Genomic DNA, 17529 nt, shown 5'->3' with positions numbered 1-17529 from the left:
AGTCATATGGAGAGGCATCTCAATGCAGCTGGTCTAAAGTAGTTGACGTACCCACCTGCTGTGACTTGTAATAAAGGGTTTAACTTAAGATGAACTACAGTATTGAATGGATTCTTTGTTTAAATGTAGGACTTTTAGTGTGGTTCTAAATTAAACTTTGCCCTGTAAGCCGGACAGCATGGACTTGCGTGTGTACCCCCTTGTCTGACCTGACTACCCATCTTGTAAGTCTAGCCTGACTGATCCAGAACAGTAGCAGAATGAAATCGGACGGCTCAAGGAGATACTCTGATCCAGACTCATTGTAGGCAATGTCTGTGGGCATGGCAGTGTTTGGTTGGCACAAGGAGTCGGTGTACCAAGAAAGTCTCAGTATTTCCTACATGTTTCGTGTAAATGAGGGCCAGGGTTGGTTCAATTCACTAAATCAACAAATTCCACATTCAATACTTCTCTAAAGCTCTTTTGTCAAATTGGCTACAGATTCCCGCATTAATAAAATTGGCATTTTCCCACCAGTCTTTGCCCACCTTGTTGCGGCTAAAAAGCGGTGCTTGACGACTGTACACAAAGTTAAACCACTTCCTGGTAATTTCGGGAAAGAAATCACTGACCTGGACTGTTGTGCAAGCTTTTCTTTTGCTTTCACCATGTTTGAGTCAAAGGGAGGTAAGAACGCCTTTTTAGGAGTAAAAAGGGCCCAAGCTTTCCTTACTCATGTCCTGTGCCTCGGTCATAAATGGTCAAATCTAAGCTCAGACACGGGAGTAGTTTTTTTTCTTCTTTTTTCACACCATCCCTCAGGTGTCCAGACTTCAGTGTCTGCTGCTCAATCCACGACGCCATCACACTCAACCTATGTCAAGGAGCTCTTGGTGTGTATGCAGGAACTTACTCATCTTTGCAAAACCACAATTGGCACCAGACATGAGCTTCAAAGCACAACTGCAAGAAAATTGCCAGGAACAAAAGCGACCTTAAGCCTTTGACTCTTTTGATTCTGTCATTGTCTGCTCTGACAAATTCGCCAGAATACTGCGACTGATGCATGACATGTCAGCTTCAGTGCTCAGTAATATTGAACAGCTGGGAGGACACTGGAAAAGAGGTCGACGTGGAGGAAAACTGTCCACGAGGGAGTAGCCCGGTACGAAGTAGCTCTCCGCCATGCTGCAGAAGACTCGCGCCAACTTCGAAAGAAGGCCCAACCATCGAAACCCACCGTTCTCCCATGCCCACACTGCACATAGGTGCCAGAAAGTTGAGGGGTGTGAATACTTTCTGAAGGCACTGTATGCTCATCCATAACCTATAACCTGTCTGAAGGTTTTCATTTCATGTAAGAGTAAGCGAACAGGGTCAAATGTGCTCGTAACAATCACCAAACCAACTTAAAACATTCCATATATAATTTTTGACATAACTATTTTACACTTGCATAAGAGCTCCATAGGCTATAATCCATTTCGGATTCACCACTGCTCTTGAATCATTTAAGCTACAAACGCCAAACCAACGTTGAAATGTGAAGTTAAATTGCTCTTCAAAAGCTTTTTGATACCATTTACACTTGGGAACAATTTTAAATAACAAAGCTACATAGATACTGTAACGTCTTCTCTAGACAGAACAGAATTGCGGTACTTTTCACTTAAATATTCCCTGAACCTAAAGCTAACCCTGTGTTGGTTAAACTGAATTTAAAAATGTAGCTATCCCTCAACTATGAACTGAGCATCCTTTTCCCTCCAACAAACCACCTTCCTATTGGTTATAACTTGTAGTCAATGAAAGGGGCAGACCATGGCCCTATTGGTTATAAGTTGAAGTCCATGAAGAGGGCTGGAAATGGCCCTTTTGGTTATAGTCCATGAAAAGGGCAGACCATGGCCCTATTGGTTATAACTTGCAGACCATGGCCCTATTGGTTATAACTTGCAGACCATGGCCCTATTGGTTATAACTTGTAGTCCATGAAAAGGGCAGACTATGGCCCTATTGGTTATAACTTGCAGACCATGGCCCTATTGGTTATAACCTGTAGTCCATGAAAAGGGCAGACCATGGCCCTATTGGTTATAACCTGTAGTCCATGAAAAGGGCAGACCATGGCCCTACTGGTTATAACTTGTAGTTTGGCTCTGTACTCAGCACTTTGGATTTCAAATGATACAACAACTATGAGGTTAAAGTGCAGACTGTCCATATCAGGTGAACCATTTAGAAATTACAACCCTTTTTGTACCTAGTCGCCACATTTTAGGGGACCACAAGTATTGGGACAAATTCACTTATACAGTATATGTATTAAAGTAGTCAAACGTTTAATATTTGGTCCCATATTCCTAGCACGCAATGATTACATCAAGCTTGTGACTACAAACCTGTTGGATGCATTTGCTGTTTGCTTTGGTTATGTTTCAGATTATTCTGTGCCCAATAGAAATTAATGGTAAATCATGTATTGTGTCATTTTGGAGACACTATTATCGTACATAAAAATAGAATATGTTTCTAAACACTTCTACATTCATGTGGATGCTACCATGAATACAGATATTCCTGAATTATTCATGAGTAATGATGAGTGAGAAAGTTTAAGAGACTCACAAATATCATACCCCCAAGACATGCTAACCTCTCAACATTCCAATAACAGGGGAGGTTAGCATTTGGGGGGGGGGGGTGATATTTGTGCGCATGTAACCTTCTCACTCATCATTATTCACGATTCATTCAGGGTTATCCATAGAGGTAGCAGCCTGCACTTTAACCTCATAGTCATTGAATCATTTCAAATCCAAAGTGCTGGAGTACAGAGCCAAAACAGCAAGAAATATGTCACTGTCCCAATACTTTTGAAGCTCACTGTAGGGTGCAAGTTGAACAAGCTACAGTCTAATCACTCATCTCCATTCAGTGAGTGATAATATCCGCAGGGACACTGAATATGCAGCAAAATGTCGTATTGTTACTCATCAATTTATCCAATTTAATAACCCCAAACTCTCCCAAGTTCAGTCTAGCCGAGACATGTTGATGTTGAAAGCTCAAATAACATCCTAAAAATGGTGTATCGTTAAACGGAAATGTGGGTTTTATCGAACGAATCAAACCTTTTGAAGAAGGGTCTACATGCAATGACTAAAGCTATGTGGTTGCAGGTCGCTCTGCAGAAGAGCATCTGCTAAATACCTCAATTGTCAAATGCGTCATGAGTGATGGTATGAAGAGTGGTGCTGGAGCAATTGCCAACATCTGACCCTGAAGGAATAGAGTTGAAAGGCTTATACTGTAAAGGATGCCAGAGGTATTTCAGCCAAATAGCCCCTATCCAAATCACTATGTAAACATTTGCCTTTGAGACTTGGACGGAAACCTTAGAAGATTCCTACTGTGGAGTCTTGTCCGGCACCAGCAGTGGTTGCCAAAGCCCTCCCCGGATCTTTGCCTGGCCCGGGTCCAACCTCCAGCAGCAATTCTGGATCCACCGTAGATTCCTCTGCTGGGTGATAACCCTGCGATAAGAAATCATCCTCCTGACTCAGAAGTAGGATTGTATGCATGAATGTAACGAACACAACAGGAAGAATAAGCATGACATGGAAGTGCAGATGAAATTGAATAATAAACTATCGATAGCACAATAGAGAAACAGCCACTTTAAGGTAACAAAGGACTGTATAAAGGTAGCAATACAAACTCGACCCAATGAATAAGAATAGGGACAACAATGCCAGACGTACAGTTGGCACTCAACTTCATGAGAGCCGCTCAGAAGATCGGGTGCCAGGTGTTGAGACTCTGCACTGCTGCCGGGAAACCGTGGCTAGTGGGAGAGGTGAGGAGATTTTCTGGGCAGGCTGTAATGGGACCGATGGGATGCCTGGTCATTCAGGTCACGGACAGTTACAGAGAGTTACAGGTGGCTGAGATGCTTCGTCACTCCAAAGACAAACTGCTTCAACTCCCTTCCCGATCTCATATTTCTGTTTTTGTATGCTACAGTATGTTTGAATTTGCTATTTGGTTCGATTTTTTAAACACTTTGAGAAACTTTGTGTGCCAGTGTGTTATTATTAATAATAATATATTATTGTTATATCTAGAAACCTAGACGTCTGGGCACAGTGGGAAGCTCACCATCCTCCTGTTTTATGTCTCTGCTATCTTCTGCAGTAAAGCTGAGTTTCGGGGAGCTTGAGAAAGAGCTGAAGTGGGTGTCAGAGCTTACCAGCACAGCTCAAAACAGTTTTTTATATTTTTTTATAATTATTTTATTTTACCCCCTTTTCCTAACCAATTTCGGGATATCCAATTGCAATCCAATTATGATCTTGTCTCATTGCTGCAACTCCCCTACGAGCTCGGGAGAGGCGAAAGGTCCTCCGAAACACCCACGCTTCGTAACACCCGCTCGCTTAACCCGGAAGCCAGCTGCACCAACGTGTCGGAGGAAACACTGACGACCGAAGTCAGTCTGCAGGCGCTCGGCCCGCCACAAAGAGTTGCCAGAGCGCGATGAGCCAAGTAAAGCACCCCCGGCCAAACCCTAACCCGGACGACGCTGGGCCAAATGTGTGCCGGCCTATGGGACTCCAGTTCACGGCCGGATGTGTCACGGCCGGATGTGACACAGCCTGGGATCGAACCCGGGTCTGTAGTGACGCCTCAAGCACACCGCTGTGCCATTCCAGGAGCCTAAACAGGTATTCTTAACGGACAGTAAAACATGAGGAAGCTTGTGAGGAACGAGGGAGTGAGGCATAGCGACTCAAGAGACTCACCGTCCTAGTGATGTCCACTATCCTCTATCCCACAGCCTGCCATCCAGTGTCACCACCTCACTTTTTTTTTTTTTTTTTTTGACATACAGTTGAAGTCGGAAGTTTACATACACCTTGGCCAACTACATTTAAACTCAGTTTTTCCGCAATTCCTGACATTTAATCCTAGTAACAATTCCCTGTCTTAGGTCAGTTTATTTTAAAAACGTGAAATGTCAGAATAATAGTAGAGAGAATGATTTATTTCAGCTTTCATTTCTTTCATCACATTCCCAGTGGGTCAGAAGTTTACATACACTCAATTAGTATTTGGTTGCATTGCCTTTAAATTGTTTAACTTCGGTCAAACGTTTCGGGTAGCCTTCCACAAGCTTCCCACAATAAGTTGGGTGAATTTTGGCCCATTCCTACTGACAGCTGGTGTAACTGAGTCAGGTTTGTAGGCCTACTTGCTCGCACAAGCTTTTTCAGTTCTGCCCACACATTTTCTATAGGATTGAGGTCAGGGCTTTGTGATGACCAATTCCTTGACTTTGTTGTCCTTAAAACTTCTTGATGCACCCATCCCATTAGCGGGATCGTTTTCATCAACACCAGCTGAATTGCAGCGCGCCAAATTCAAATTAAATTACTAAAAATGCTTGTTGTTATTCCACCTGGCGTGTCAGATTTCAATACAGCTTTTCGGCGAAAGCAGAACAAGCGTTTATGTGAGAACATCTCTCTCTGTAGACAAAATATTACAAACACCTAGCAGCCAAGTAGATTGGTCACGAAAGTCAGAAAAGCAATAGATTAAATCGCTTACCTTTGATGATCTTCGGATGTTTGCACTCATGAGACTCCCAGTTACACAATAAATGTTACTTTTGTTGCTTAAAGATTATTTTCATGTCCAACATACCTCCATTTGTTTGGCGCGTTATGTTCAGAAATCAACAGGCTCGAGCGGTCACGACATCGCAGACGAAAATTCCAAATAGTATCCGTAATGTCCACAGAAACATGTCAAATGTTTTTTATAATCAATCCTCAGGTTGTTTTAAAAATATATAATCGATAATATATCAACCGGGACTGTCACTTTTTCAATAGGAGAGGGAGAGACAATGGCTGCCCCACTCTGTTGCGCAAGCAAAACTCTGCGAACACCCAGCTATCCACTGACGCGATGTTATCTTTCTCATTCATTTTTCAAAATAAAGCCTGAAACTATGTCTAAAGACTGTTGACACCTTGAGGAAGCCATAGGAAAAGGAATCTGTTTGATATCCCTTTAAATGGAGGCAAGGCATCCAATGGAACAGAGTGCTTTCAGGAAAAACAACCCTTCCTGGTTTGATTTTCCTCAGGTTTTCGCCTGCAATATCAGTTCTGTTATACTCACAGACAATATTTTGACAGTTTTGGAAACTTTAGAGTGTTTTCTATCCTAATCTGACAATTATATGCATATTCTCGTTTCTGGGTCTGAGAAATAGGCAGTTTCAAATGGGTACGAAATGGGTACGAAAACGAAAATCCTGCCCCCTACACTCAAGAAGTTTAAGCTATTTTGCCACAACTTTGGAAGTATGCTTGGGGTCATTGTCCATTTGGAAGACCCATTTGTGACCAAGCTTTTATTTCCTGACTGATGTCTTGAAATGTTGCTTCAATTATATCCACATTATTTTCTTCCCTCATGATGCCATCTATTTTGTGAAGTGCACCAGCCCCTCCTGCAGCAAAGCTCGAATTTGATATTAGTTCAAAGAAATGATTAGGTATTTACTTATTAGTTCGATCTTTGTCCCCATGTGCATTAGCAAACCGTAGTATGGCTTTTTTATGGCGGTTTTGGAGCAGTGGCTTCTTCCTTGCTGAGCGGCCTTCCTGGTTATGTCGATATAGGACCCATTTTTACTGTGGATATAGATACTTTTGTACCCGTTTCCTCCAGCATCTTCACAAGGTCCTTTGCTGTTGTTCAGGGATTGATTTGCACTTTTCGCACCAAGGTATGTTAGTCTCTAGGAGACAGAACGCGTCTCCTTCCTGAGTGGTATGACGGCTGCGTGGTCCCATGGTGTTTATACTTGCATACTATTTTTTGTACCGATGAGTGTGGTACCTTCAGGCATTTGGAAATTGCTCCCAAGGATGAACCAGACTTGTGGAGGTCTACAAAAATGTTTTGAGGTCTTGTCTGATTTCTTTTGATTTTCCCATGATGTCAAGCAAAGAGGTACTGAGTTTGAAGGTAGACCTTGAAATACATCCACAGGTACACCTCCAATTGACTCAAATGATGTCAATTAGCCTATCAGAAGCTTCTAAAGCCATGACTTAATTTTCTGGATTTTTCCAAGCTGTTTAAAGGCACAGCCAACTTAGTGTAAACCTCTGACCCACTGGAATTGTGATACAGTAAATTATAAATTAAATAATCTGTCTGTAAACAATTGTTGGAAAAATTACTTGTGTCATGCACAAAGTAGATGTCCTAACCGACTTGCCAAAACTATAAGTTTGTTAACAAGAAATTTGTGGAGTGGTTGCAAAACGAGTTTCAATGACTCCAACCTAAGTGTATGTAATTGTAACTTGCGTTCCATACTTAAGTAGGCTATAAATTAAGCTTGAATGCTGCATTTATAGTAGCCTATTGTAGTGTTTCTGGGCATGGGTAGTTCAGGTTATGCACACGAACAGATCCCCTCACTATGCAGACCTCTCTGGGGTGGGGGGGGTCTTGTAAATGTCAACCACCAGTGACTCTTGTTTTTTTTTTTTTACATGGCCTCTCACTCCCTGTCCCCCCCTCTCTCTCTCTCTCTCTCTCTAGGTTTCTTTTGGTCCTGAGACAATGACATGGGGGAGGGGGATGGGGTTTTAGAGGGTCTTGTAAATGTCAACCACCAGTGACTCCTCTTTTTTTTCCTACATGGACTCACACACTTCCTGCTTTCTCGCTCTCTATATGTCGCTCTTTCTATCTCTCTCTATCTCTCCAGATTTATTTTGGTCCCGAGAACATTGATGCCTAGGTTCATAAGTAATATAGAACCCCCAACACTTTAGTTCCCTTTACATCCAAATTCTCAGAATGTAGGATAGCGTTAATTTATCTTGCTGCATTAGGCATCCTAAACCCCGTGCAGGATATCACATAGAAAATGGCACCAGATCATCACATGACCCTTCATTTCTCAAAGTCAGTGCTTGAGTTGGTGCTGGTACTGTTTATATTTAGGTGCAGGAGCTACACAATACTTTTGAGCTAATATTCTATAAGAAAAACCGGAGCTCAAGCAGTAGAACATTTGGGTGGGGTTATATCCTTCCTGTTTGGCACTGTATGGGGGTATCATCAGATGGGGCCACAGTGTCTCCTGACCCCTCCTGTCTCAGCCTCCAGTATTTATGCTGCAGTAGTTTATGTGTCGGGGGGCTAGGGTCAGTTTGTTATATCTGGAGTACTTATCCTGTCCTATCCGGTGTCCTGTGTGAATTTAAGTATGCTCTCTCTAATTCTCTCTTTCGCTCTTTCTTTCTCTCTCTCGGAGGACCTGAGCCCTAGGACCATGCCTCAGGACTACTTGGCATGATGACTCCTTGCTGTCCCCATTCCACCTGGCCGTGCTGCTGCTCCAGTTTCAACTGTTCTGCCTGTGATTATTATTATTTGACCATGCTGGTCATTTATGAACATTTGAACATCTTGGCCATGTTCTGTTATAATTTCCACGCGGCACAGCCAGAAGAGGACTGGCCACCCCACATAGCCTGCTTCCTCTCTAGGTTTCTTCTTGGGTTTTGGCCTTTCTAGGGAGTTTTTCCTAGCTACCGTGCTTCTACACCTGCATTGCTTGCTGTTTGGGGTTTTAGGCACTTTGAGATATCAGCTGATGTACGAAGGGTTATATAAATACATTTGATTTGATTTGATTTGATTTGAGGTACCGGTACTCAGCTCCAGTGAGCTCCTGCCCAAATCAAGCACTGCTCAAAGTGTCATACTCTGAATTTGAGATGAGCGCCCTTGACTGTGAACTAGTCCTAGTGTATTGGTGGTCTTACCTTTGCAAAAGTCCAACTGATGGACACACTGTTATCATTGGGCTTTATATCCCATGTTCTTTCAACTGCCTTTCATTGCAACATACTATATTGCAGCCAAGCTGCAGTGAAATGGAACAAATATTATTACATGTTTTTTCCCCAAAGATTATAAATGTTTTTTTCCCCCAAAGATTATAGCCTTTAAATAAAGTTCAAGTTAAACAATTGGTTAATCCAATTATTATCCAACTATCAAATCAATCTGAATACAAATTTCCCATCTTCCTATTTTTTGCAAAGATGCATCGAGTTCATTACATACGCAATGTTGCCATGATGATCACATCAGTAAGTGGGGCGGTGTCATCCAAATGATTGTCCTGTTCTGTAATTCAAATGAAAGTCGATTGGGACAATGACCAATTGGCTCTGCTGTCCATCTGGGACTTGACATTCTGAAGGGGCGTGCGCACTTGAGTTTGTGTTCACGCGGGGGCGTGTCCATGTACCCTATAGGAACATAAATTGCGAGCACACCGTGCCAACATTGTGGACAGAGCAACGCACAATTGTAAAACAAAAAAATGTTTTTACAATTATTATTTTTTCTTTAGCTCTTTATGCCTTCGTAGCCAACTTGACATTTAATTATACAATTATGCGTTGATTACATGTGGCAATTTGCACTTTGGCAGGTGAAGTCCTATCTGGCATTTTGAATAGCTGTCTTGTATGACTGCAATTTGTATAGATGTAGGCTACAATTGGTGTAGATGAGAGAATAAATGACCTGGCATGCATAGTTGAATATTTTAGGGGAGCAAAACATTTTAAATGGGCTCTTTGAAATGATTGTAATATCTGTACTGTACAATTATTGGGGATTCTATAGAAATAGATCAGCATCTATCACAGCTAGTTTCTTTCTATAGTGACTGTTAATCAGTGATGCTTAATGCAGTGAGGTACCTAGAGGATTTTAGTTACTTATTAAAATGTTGCCTCATACATAATATAACCAAGTACAGTTAAAGTAAAACAAGTTATTAAGTATATTCTTTTTTTAACTTTCAGAGGTCTTAGACCATATCAGGAAAAATGGTGAAGTTGCTTTTTTTTGTGTGAAAATTAACCTTTAAAATGATATATTTTCAAAAGAACAGAAGGACAGACTTGACAGGATCGAGTGACAAGATAATACCCTGGGTTGCATTGCACTTCTGTGCTGTACGTTCCATAGGTGCTTGCTATCAAGTTCATAAGTCTGACCAAACTGCTGGGCCGTACATTGACCCTTGTGTGTAGGACTCCTTTTTTAGTTGGAGGTGTGTCTGCTTCTGTCAAGGGGCATTTTTTTTATATGGCATATTTAAAATTGCATATTTAAAATTGCACATCTTAAAGAGAACATAAGGAATGGCTATTGACAGGATCGGGTCACAGGACAGATCCTGAGTTGCATTGCACTTCTGTACTGTACATACCATAGGTGCTTGCTCTTAGGTTCACAAGCCTGGGTTGTACAGTTTACACTAGAAACAGAACGAAATGAGAAGGGATTACCTGAACTTGTCCAATAAGATGCTGCTTTTCATTTTCCATTGAAATTTTTATTTGTCACCTTGTTCCCTAATGAATAAGACCCTGGTCTGGCCAATACCATTCTCTACTTCTTTCCAAACGCCTCTCTGCAACACTCTTGTATCTCTCCTCAGCTGTCACATTCCTTTATTCTATCCATCTAATAATATCCTGCTAAGCTTCTCAGCTAAAGTTCAGAGGTCACACTGAGACTTGTTTGGAGGAGCTGTTAGACCAATCATATCCCTCTAACCTTTATTTGACCAATCTGCAGCTGTCACTGCAGAGCCACGGAAGATTCAAGTTTGCGTTGATAGGCCCTTTCCCCAAATCAACCCGAATGTTTAACTGTACCTACTTGAAAGACCAAACGCTGTGCCTTGCAGTTTGATATTTCACTCCTGCTATCAACCTTAGCATGACAACTAAATGATGTGTCTCGTAATGACTGACTAATTGATCATGCTGACTGTTCACAGTTCTGGCAAAGCCAATCTTGTTGACCCATTGAAAAATGGTTTGTGGAGTATAGTTATGATTTAACTTTATTGACCTGGGCCAGGTTTCCCAAAAGCATTTTAAGGCTAAGTTAATCATAGAACCATAGGATCATATGGTTCTATGGTTATAACAATGAACTTAGCATCATAAAGCTTTTGGGAAAGTGGGCGCAGAACAAAATGACTTTGACAAAACTGTTACCAAACACTTGTTTTTGGTGGCACCTTAATTGTGGAGAGCGGACTCGTGGTAATGGCTGGGACGGAAGAGTTGGAATTGTATCAAACACCTGTTTTCACAGTTTTATTCCATTCGTCTCCGTTCCAGCCATTATGAGCCGTCCTCCCCTCGGCAGCCTCCACTGTTTCTGACATACTGTACACCGACTCCTTTCTGACGTACTTTGACTATTTTGCTGGGCCATACATTGACCCTTGTGTGCAGGGCTCATTTTAGGTGGTGGTTTGTCTGCTTGGTGTCACTGGGCAACGTTCCAATATGTTCTGTTCGAACAACGATCGTCACACCGACTCCTCAATCACAAAGATTTGATCTTCCACTGTCGGTGGACTTGATTGGTCTATCTAGCTCTCTCTATATCGTTTCACTAACTGTCTACAAGAGCCTGCAGTATGGCGAATAGTCTAGACGTGTCTCAACCGTTTGTGAGTGGTGACAACTTAAGTCTCCAGTGTTGACAGTATTTGACTAATGTATCAGTAGTCTGCTCGAGTTCAACAGTAAAAGGAACAGTGCATACCGTACATACAGTATGTATTCCACTGAACTTTTTGTATTCCACCAAGTTATGCTGCAACTGGGCATTTAAAGGGGAATTACACTCCATGTTCCTGAACTATTTTCATACACAAGTGGTTTTCTGTTGAAGTCCGTGTTACCCAAGATGCGCACCATGTCATTTGCGGTACTCCTCTTTTCCATTCTTTTGGGGTTGAGGGAGCTAGATATGCACAACTGATAGTGTGGAGGATTAATCTTGACATCAGACTACTGGATAGGTAAACGACAAATGTTACACTGACCAGCCTTGTCCCTTCCCTGCTTCTACAATGTGTCCTCAACCCGCACTTGTCTGTTCTATGGGTCAGAGCGCTGCACAAACCCAACCATATTAGGCATAAACAAAGGCTCTGGGCTCCAAATGTCAAGTATTGTTATCGGTCAAGGTTGGCAGGCCTTGTAGAGTTGTCAGTATAGGGCTGCTGCCACCTGGTGGTATGGTCATATGGATACATGGGGATTAATCGTAAAACTATCTGATTTCGCTTCACAGATTTGGGCGTATTGGACGCCTGGTGACCCGTGCCACCGCCAAGTGCGGAGAGGTCAATATCGTTGCCATCTAATACCCCTTCATCGACTTGGACAACATGGTGAGAACTTTATATAGGCTACTGCTTTATATACTGACAAATATACAATTTAAAAGGTATGGAAATTGAAATAAATTGAGAAATATTAACCTGTTTTACTGAAGTCAGACCTTGAGTGGGTCAGGTCTGTTTCGGTTTAACAAGAAATATCTCAGGTGCACAAGTTTACTGTACACATATTCAACACCTCCCTAAAGATTGTATGCAATATCACCAGCTCTCTACCACTGTTCCATAGGTCGACATGTTCAAATATCACTCCACCCACAGTGTTTGGAAACACAGTGAAGTGAGGCAAGAGAATGACACGCTGATCATTGGCAACCTCCACATCCCAGTTTGAATGACACACTGATCATTGGCAACCTCCACATCCCAGTTTGAATGACACGCTGATCATTGGCAACCTCCACATCCCAGTTTGAATGACACATCCCGGATCATTGGCAACCTCCACATCCCAGTTTGAATGACACGCTGATCATTGGCAACCTCCACATCCCAGTTTGAATGACACGCTGATCATTGGCAACCTCCACATCCCAGTTTGAATGACACGCTGATCATTGGCAACCTCCACATCCCAGTTTGAATGACACGCGGATCATTGGCAACCTCCACATCCCAGTTTGAATGACACGCTGATCATTGGCAACCTCCACATCCCAGTTTGAATGACACGCTGATCATTGGCAACCTCCACATCCCAGTTTGAATGACACGCTGATCATTGGCAACCTCCACATCCCAGTTTGAATGACACGCTGATCATTGGCAACCTCCACATTCCAGTTTGAATGACACGCTGATCATTGGCAACCTCCACATCCCAGTTTGAATGACACGCTGATCATTGGCAACCTTCACATCCCAGTTTGAATGACACGCTGATCATTGGCAACCTCCACATCCCAGTTTGAATGACACGCTGATCATTGGCAACCTCCACATCTCAGTTTGAATGACACGCGGATCATTGGCAACCTCCACATCTCAGTTTGAATGACACGCGGATCATTGGCAACCTCCACATCCCAGTTTTCCATGAGTAAGTCTTGTTCTTTTCCCTTTTCTCTGTAATTCTAACACTCGTTTTATGGTATAATCCTAACTTCTATCTCTTTGCCATCTACAGGAGGGACCCTTCCCAGATCAAGTGGGGCGAGGCTGGAGATGACGATGTTGTGGAATCTACCGGTGTGTTCACCACCATCGACAAGGCCTCTGTAAGTACCTCTTCGCTAGCAGTAGGTCATATTGACAATGGTCTATACTTGAATTTGGTGGATATATATTTATATATATATATATATAAGACTTCATGGCTATAAGGTTGTGGGTGAGCAGCAAGTGAGCATTGTGTTTTTATGCTGTGAGCATGTATTTTTATGCTGTAAATGGTTTACATTGATACCTTCATTTTTTCCCTACAGACTGACGATTTTGCATCAGCTGCATGCGACTGAACCAAGCAAGGCAGCCTTGATGCTGTGTATTTGTTGTTACACAAACATACCCGTTGACCTCTCACCCCACCCATCACCCCCACAGGCTCACCTGCAAGGAGGTGCCAAGAGAGTCATCATCTCCGCCCCCAGCGCCGATGCCCCCATGTTCGTGATGGGCGTCAACCACCATCATTACGATAACTCCCTGAAGGTTGTCAGGTAAGCCCCTCCCCCCTCCACCCGTGACATTATTTTAAAGGAGCAGTGTGACATGTACAAACATTCCTGCCACAGGGTGACATGTCACATGTACAAACCATTGCTGAAACAGACAGACACGCACACTCAGTTCCAGCAGGACAAAAATCATCCCTCAGTCTTACAGAGAATGCGAGTATGAAACATGCCCTAAACACATCCTACAATTGCTCACACACTTCAATTAAACTTTGGGACAATATCACTAAACAAGGTCCTGTGTTTGACCGATTTTGGAAAATAACTGTTTTCAACAATGGTTTTGTAAAGAAAAATGTACTCTCATTCTAAGCACTGTTTACTTTCCATTACTTTCCATAAGCCTTATCTTCAAATTCTAGGGAAGTTGCATAACTCCTTGAGGTAAGAAAACAATTCAGATTAGGTAACATGGGAAACTATTTTACTTCGGAAAGGCAGGATTTAATGTGGGTCAAAGGTGGGTGGAGGAGTGACTTGGTGCTGCTGACGATACAGTTGAAATGATGTTGGGTTTTTCCTGGTGGGAGGAAATAGATTATGTTGATAATGATGTCACGTCCTCACAACAACGCCTCCTGCACAACTAACTGCCTGGCTCCCATCACCAAGGTTATCAACAACAACTTTGGCATCATTGAGGGTCTCATGGTAAGAACGGATGATAATTGTGTTAAAAAGCACAATTATCACACGGACTGGAATGTAGTGATAAAAGTGGGTCAGCACTGATGCTGACATTGAGATCTCGATTAATGTACATGCTAACAACGCTCATGTTTCTGCTCTGCGCAAGTTCTGAGTCATGATTATCGGAGCACACAACAGAAAAAGAAAATATGGTTAATTTCAGATAGTAACTTCCTGTTTTCTTCCTTTTGGTGCCTAATGAACAAAACCCTGCATAGACTAGCATCCATATCACTTGTTTCCTCCCCCAGAACACAGTTCACTCCGTCACAGCCACTCAGCAGAGACTGTTGACGGGCCCTCCGGTAAGCTGTGGAGAGATGGACGTGGTGCCAGCCAGAACATTATCCCTGCCTCCACCGGCGCCGCTAAGGCGGTGAGCAAGGTTATCCCCGAGCTGAATGGGTAAGAACCAATCCAGGACCATTGGTTTCGTAATGGAGGTTTTATGACCATAGTGATAATGGATGGGACTTGTATAGTCCTTTTCACTAAGGGCGAGTCTCAACATTCGAAAGCATGAAAAAAATTATTATAGCCCCATCCCTCAGCTGTATATCAAAACAAGTGGCAGGGCTGTCATTGTTTTATTAACCCAGAATGTAGATTTAACTGAACCTTCTGACCCACACGAAGCTGACGGGCATGGCCTTCCGTGTCCCCACCCCCAACATGCCCGTGGTTGACCTGACTGTCCGTCTTGAGAAGGCCGTAAGTCTTGTCACCTCTCTACACTTTTTGGGGTATTTTATTGAAATACAAGATGTTCTACACGAGTAGAGCTACTCTTTGATCAGGCTGTGTCACAGCCGGGCCGTGACCGGGAGACCCATGAGGCGGCGCACAATTGGCCCAGCGTCGTCTGGGTTAGGGGAGGGTTTGCCTGGCCGGGATTTCCCTGTCCCATCGTGCTCTAGTGACTCCTTGTGGCGGGCCGGGTGCCTGCAAGCTGACTTCCAGTCGCCAGATGGATGGAGTTTCCTCCGACACATTGATGTGTTCTTGGCTTCTGGGTTAAGCGAGCAGTGTGTCAAGAAACAGTGCGGCTTGGGTCGTGTTTCGGAGGACGAATGGATCTTGACCTCCGCCTCTCCCGAGTCTGTAGGGGAGTTGTAGCGATGGGACAAGACTGTAACTACCAATTTGATATCACGAAAAAGGGGTAAAAAAACAGGAATTCAGAGTAGCTCTACTTAATTCCCCTTGACCACCCTCCCAACCCAACTACAAGCTACCCTTGTTTTTGCACCTTTCCTGTAGTTACTGTAAATGTAACACACAACAGGGACTTAATACATAGTAATTTGTTTCCATTTAGGTACATTCTTGTTCTACATGAATAATGTTTTCTCCTGTCTGCCTCAGGCCCCTTATGAAGAGATCAAGAGAGTCATCAAGGAGGCCTCCACAGGACCCATGAAAGGAATTATGGGATACACAGAGGACCAGGTAAATATTTTCCCATTCCAAGACCCTGCTTGAATACTATCAAATGCATCATTCCTTCCATACTTATAGAAATCACTGTTCGAACATGATTTGATAGGTGTGAGCAAGGGTCTGTGTTGCAGTCCCTAATCATGTCAGTGAGTACCACAATGAAGGAAATAAGGAAGGATGCATTTTAAGACTACATGAACAGGGCTTTCTCTGCTCTCATGAACTGAACCTAAAGGTCATATGAACTAAAACATTTCTGTTTTTCACGTAATGAGCCTGTTGCTCTCCCCTCAGGTGGTTTCCACTGACTTCAATGCACTCAATGACCACTTTGTCAAGCTGGTCTCATGGTATGTATCCAGACCTACACACACACACACACACAATATATACAATATACATCCCATATACACAATATACATCCCATGACATCTTCCTTCTCCTGAATGGACATCCCACCAGTCCACCGCCAGAGAAAGAACCGGTAGCAAAGTACATAGCAACAGGTTTAAAATAAGTGACATTTCTGTGCAGAGGATGGAGTCTTGTTTTTGCCTGCGAAATATTTCTGTCCACCGCACCGCACCGTGCCTTAATTCATTCGGTCACACAATAAAAGTATTCTGTTTGTGAAGTGTTTGTCGTCTTCTGTTGTTGAAGTGTTCTCATGGTACATTCCAGCAGGCTTGTCATGGTACATTTCATTAAAGCTGCACAGAGGCTGTGAAACAAAACATTTGGACCATGAATGGCATGCCAAAATCTGCCAGTCATTTGCTCAAGTCTGACAACAGGAACCTTCTTCCATCTATAGTCAACTCCTTTAATTATCATGACAAGATAATGGTTCAACTATTTATTTTCAACAGCTAGCAGTGAAGGCTCCTCAGAGGAGGAAGGGGGGGGCCCATCCTCAGTGAATTTCTCCAAAATGAAAATGGTAAAATGTTTAAAGTTCACCTTTTTAGATCAAACTATACTAAATATAGTCACATGTTGTCACGCGCGTCGTAATGAGTAGACCAAGGCACAGCGTGTGTAGAGATTCCACATAATTTTAATAAACCGAAACTCACTGAACAAAACAACCAACCAACCAACCAACCGAAACGTGAAGCTACTGTTGTGCACTCAGGCAACTAAATGTACACAAGATCCCACAAACACAAATGAGGAAATGGCTACCTAAATATGATCCCCAGTCAGAGACAACGATAAACAGCTGTCTCTGATTGGGCACCATATCAGGCCAACATAGACATACAAAAAACCTAGATGACCCACCTAGTCTCTATCACGCCCCAACCAACACAGAGAATAAACAGCTTACTATGGTCAGGGCGTGACAGTTCCCCCCCCCCCCCCCCCAAAGGTGCGGACTCCGACCGCAAAACCTGACTCAATAGA

General features: G+C 42.9%; 1 protein-coding gene across 1 annotated transcript; it reads left to right on the top strand.

Moving 5' to 3' along the window:
• Positions 1-13446: 13446 nt before the first annotated feature.
• Positions 13447-16716, top strand: LOC135572481 (glyceraldehyde-3-phosphate dehydrogenase-like). The gene is made up of 4 exons (XM_065020499.1): positions 13447-13533; positions 13859-15393; positions 16048-16131; positions 16417-16716. Exons 2-4 carry the CDS (start codon positions 15328-15330, stop codon positions 16549-16551), a joined length of 285 nt encoding a protein of 94 aa, XP_064876571.1. The 5' UTR covers positions 13447-13533; positions 13859-15327; the 3' UTR covers positions 16552-16716.
• The last annotated feature ends 813 nt before the right edge of the window (positions 16717-17529 follow it).

The sequence above is a fragment of the Oncorhynchus nerka genome, linkage group LG7 (assembly GCF_034236695.1).
Source record: "Oncorhynchus nerka isolate Pitt River linkage group LG7, Oner_Uvic_2.0, whole genome shotgun sequence".
NCBI lineage: Eukaryota > Metazoa > Chordata > Actinopteri > Salmoniformes > Salmonidae > Oncorhynchus > Oncorhynchus nerka.
This window is presented reverse-complemented; position numbering and strand designations above follow the sequence as displayed.

What these genes read in the sequence shown, in the direction of transcription:
- LOC135572481 (XM_065020499.1), top strand. Translation starts at nt 15,328, where the DNA reads ATGGCCTTCCGTGTCCCCACCCCCAACATGCCCGTGGTTGACCTGACT. An exon ending in CTGTCCGTCTTGAGAAGGCC is followed by an intron (nt 15,394 to 16,047) that starts GTAAGTCTTGTC and finishes TGTCTGCCTCAG; the next exon opens with GCCCCTTATGAAGAGATCAA. An exon ending in TGGGATACACAGAGGACCAG is followed by an intron (nt 16,132 to 16,416) that starts GTAAATATTTTC and finishes CTCTCCCCTCAG; the next exon opens with GTGGTTTCCACTGACTTCAA.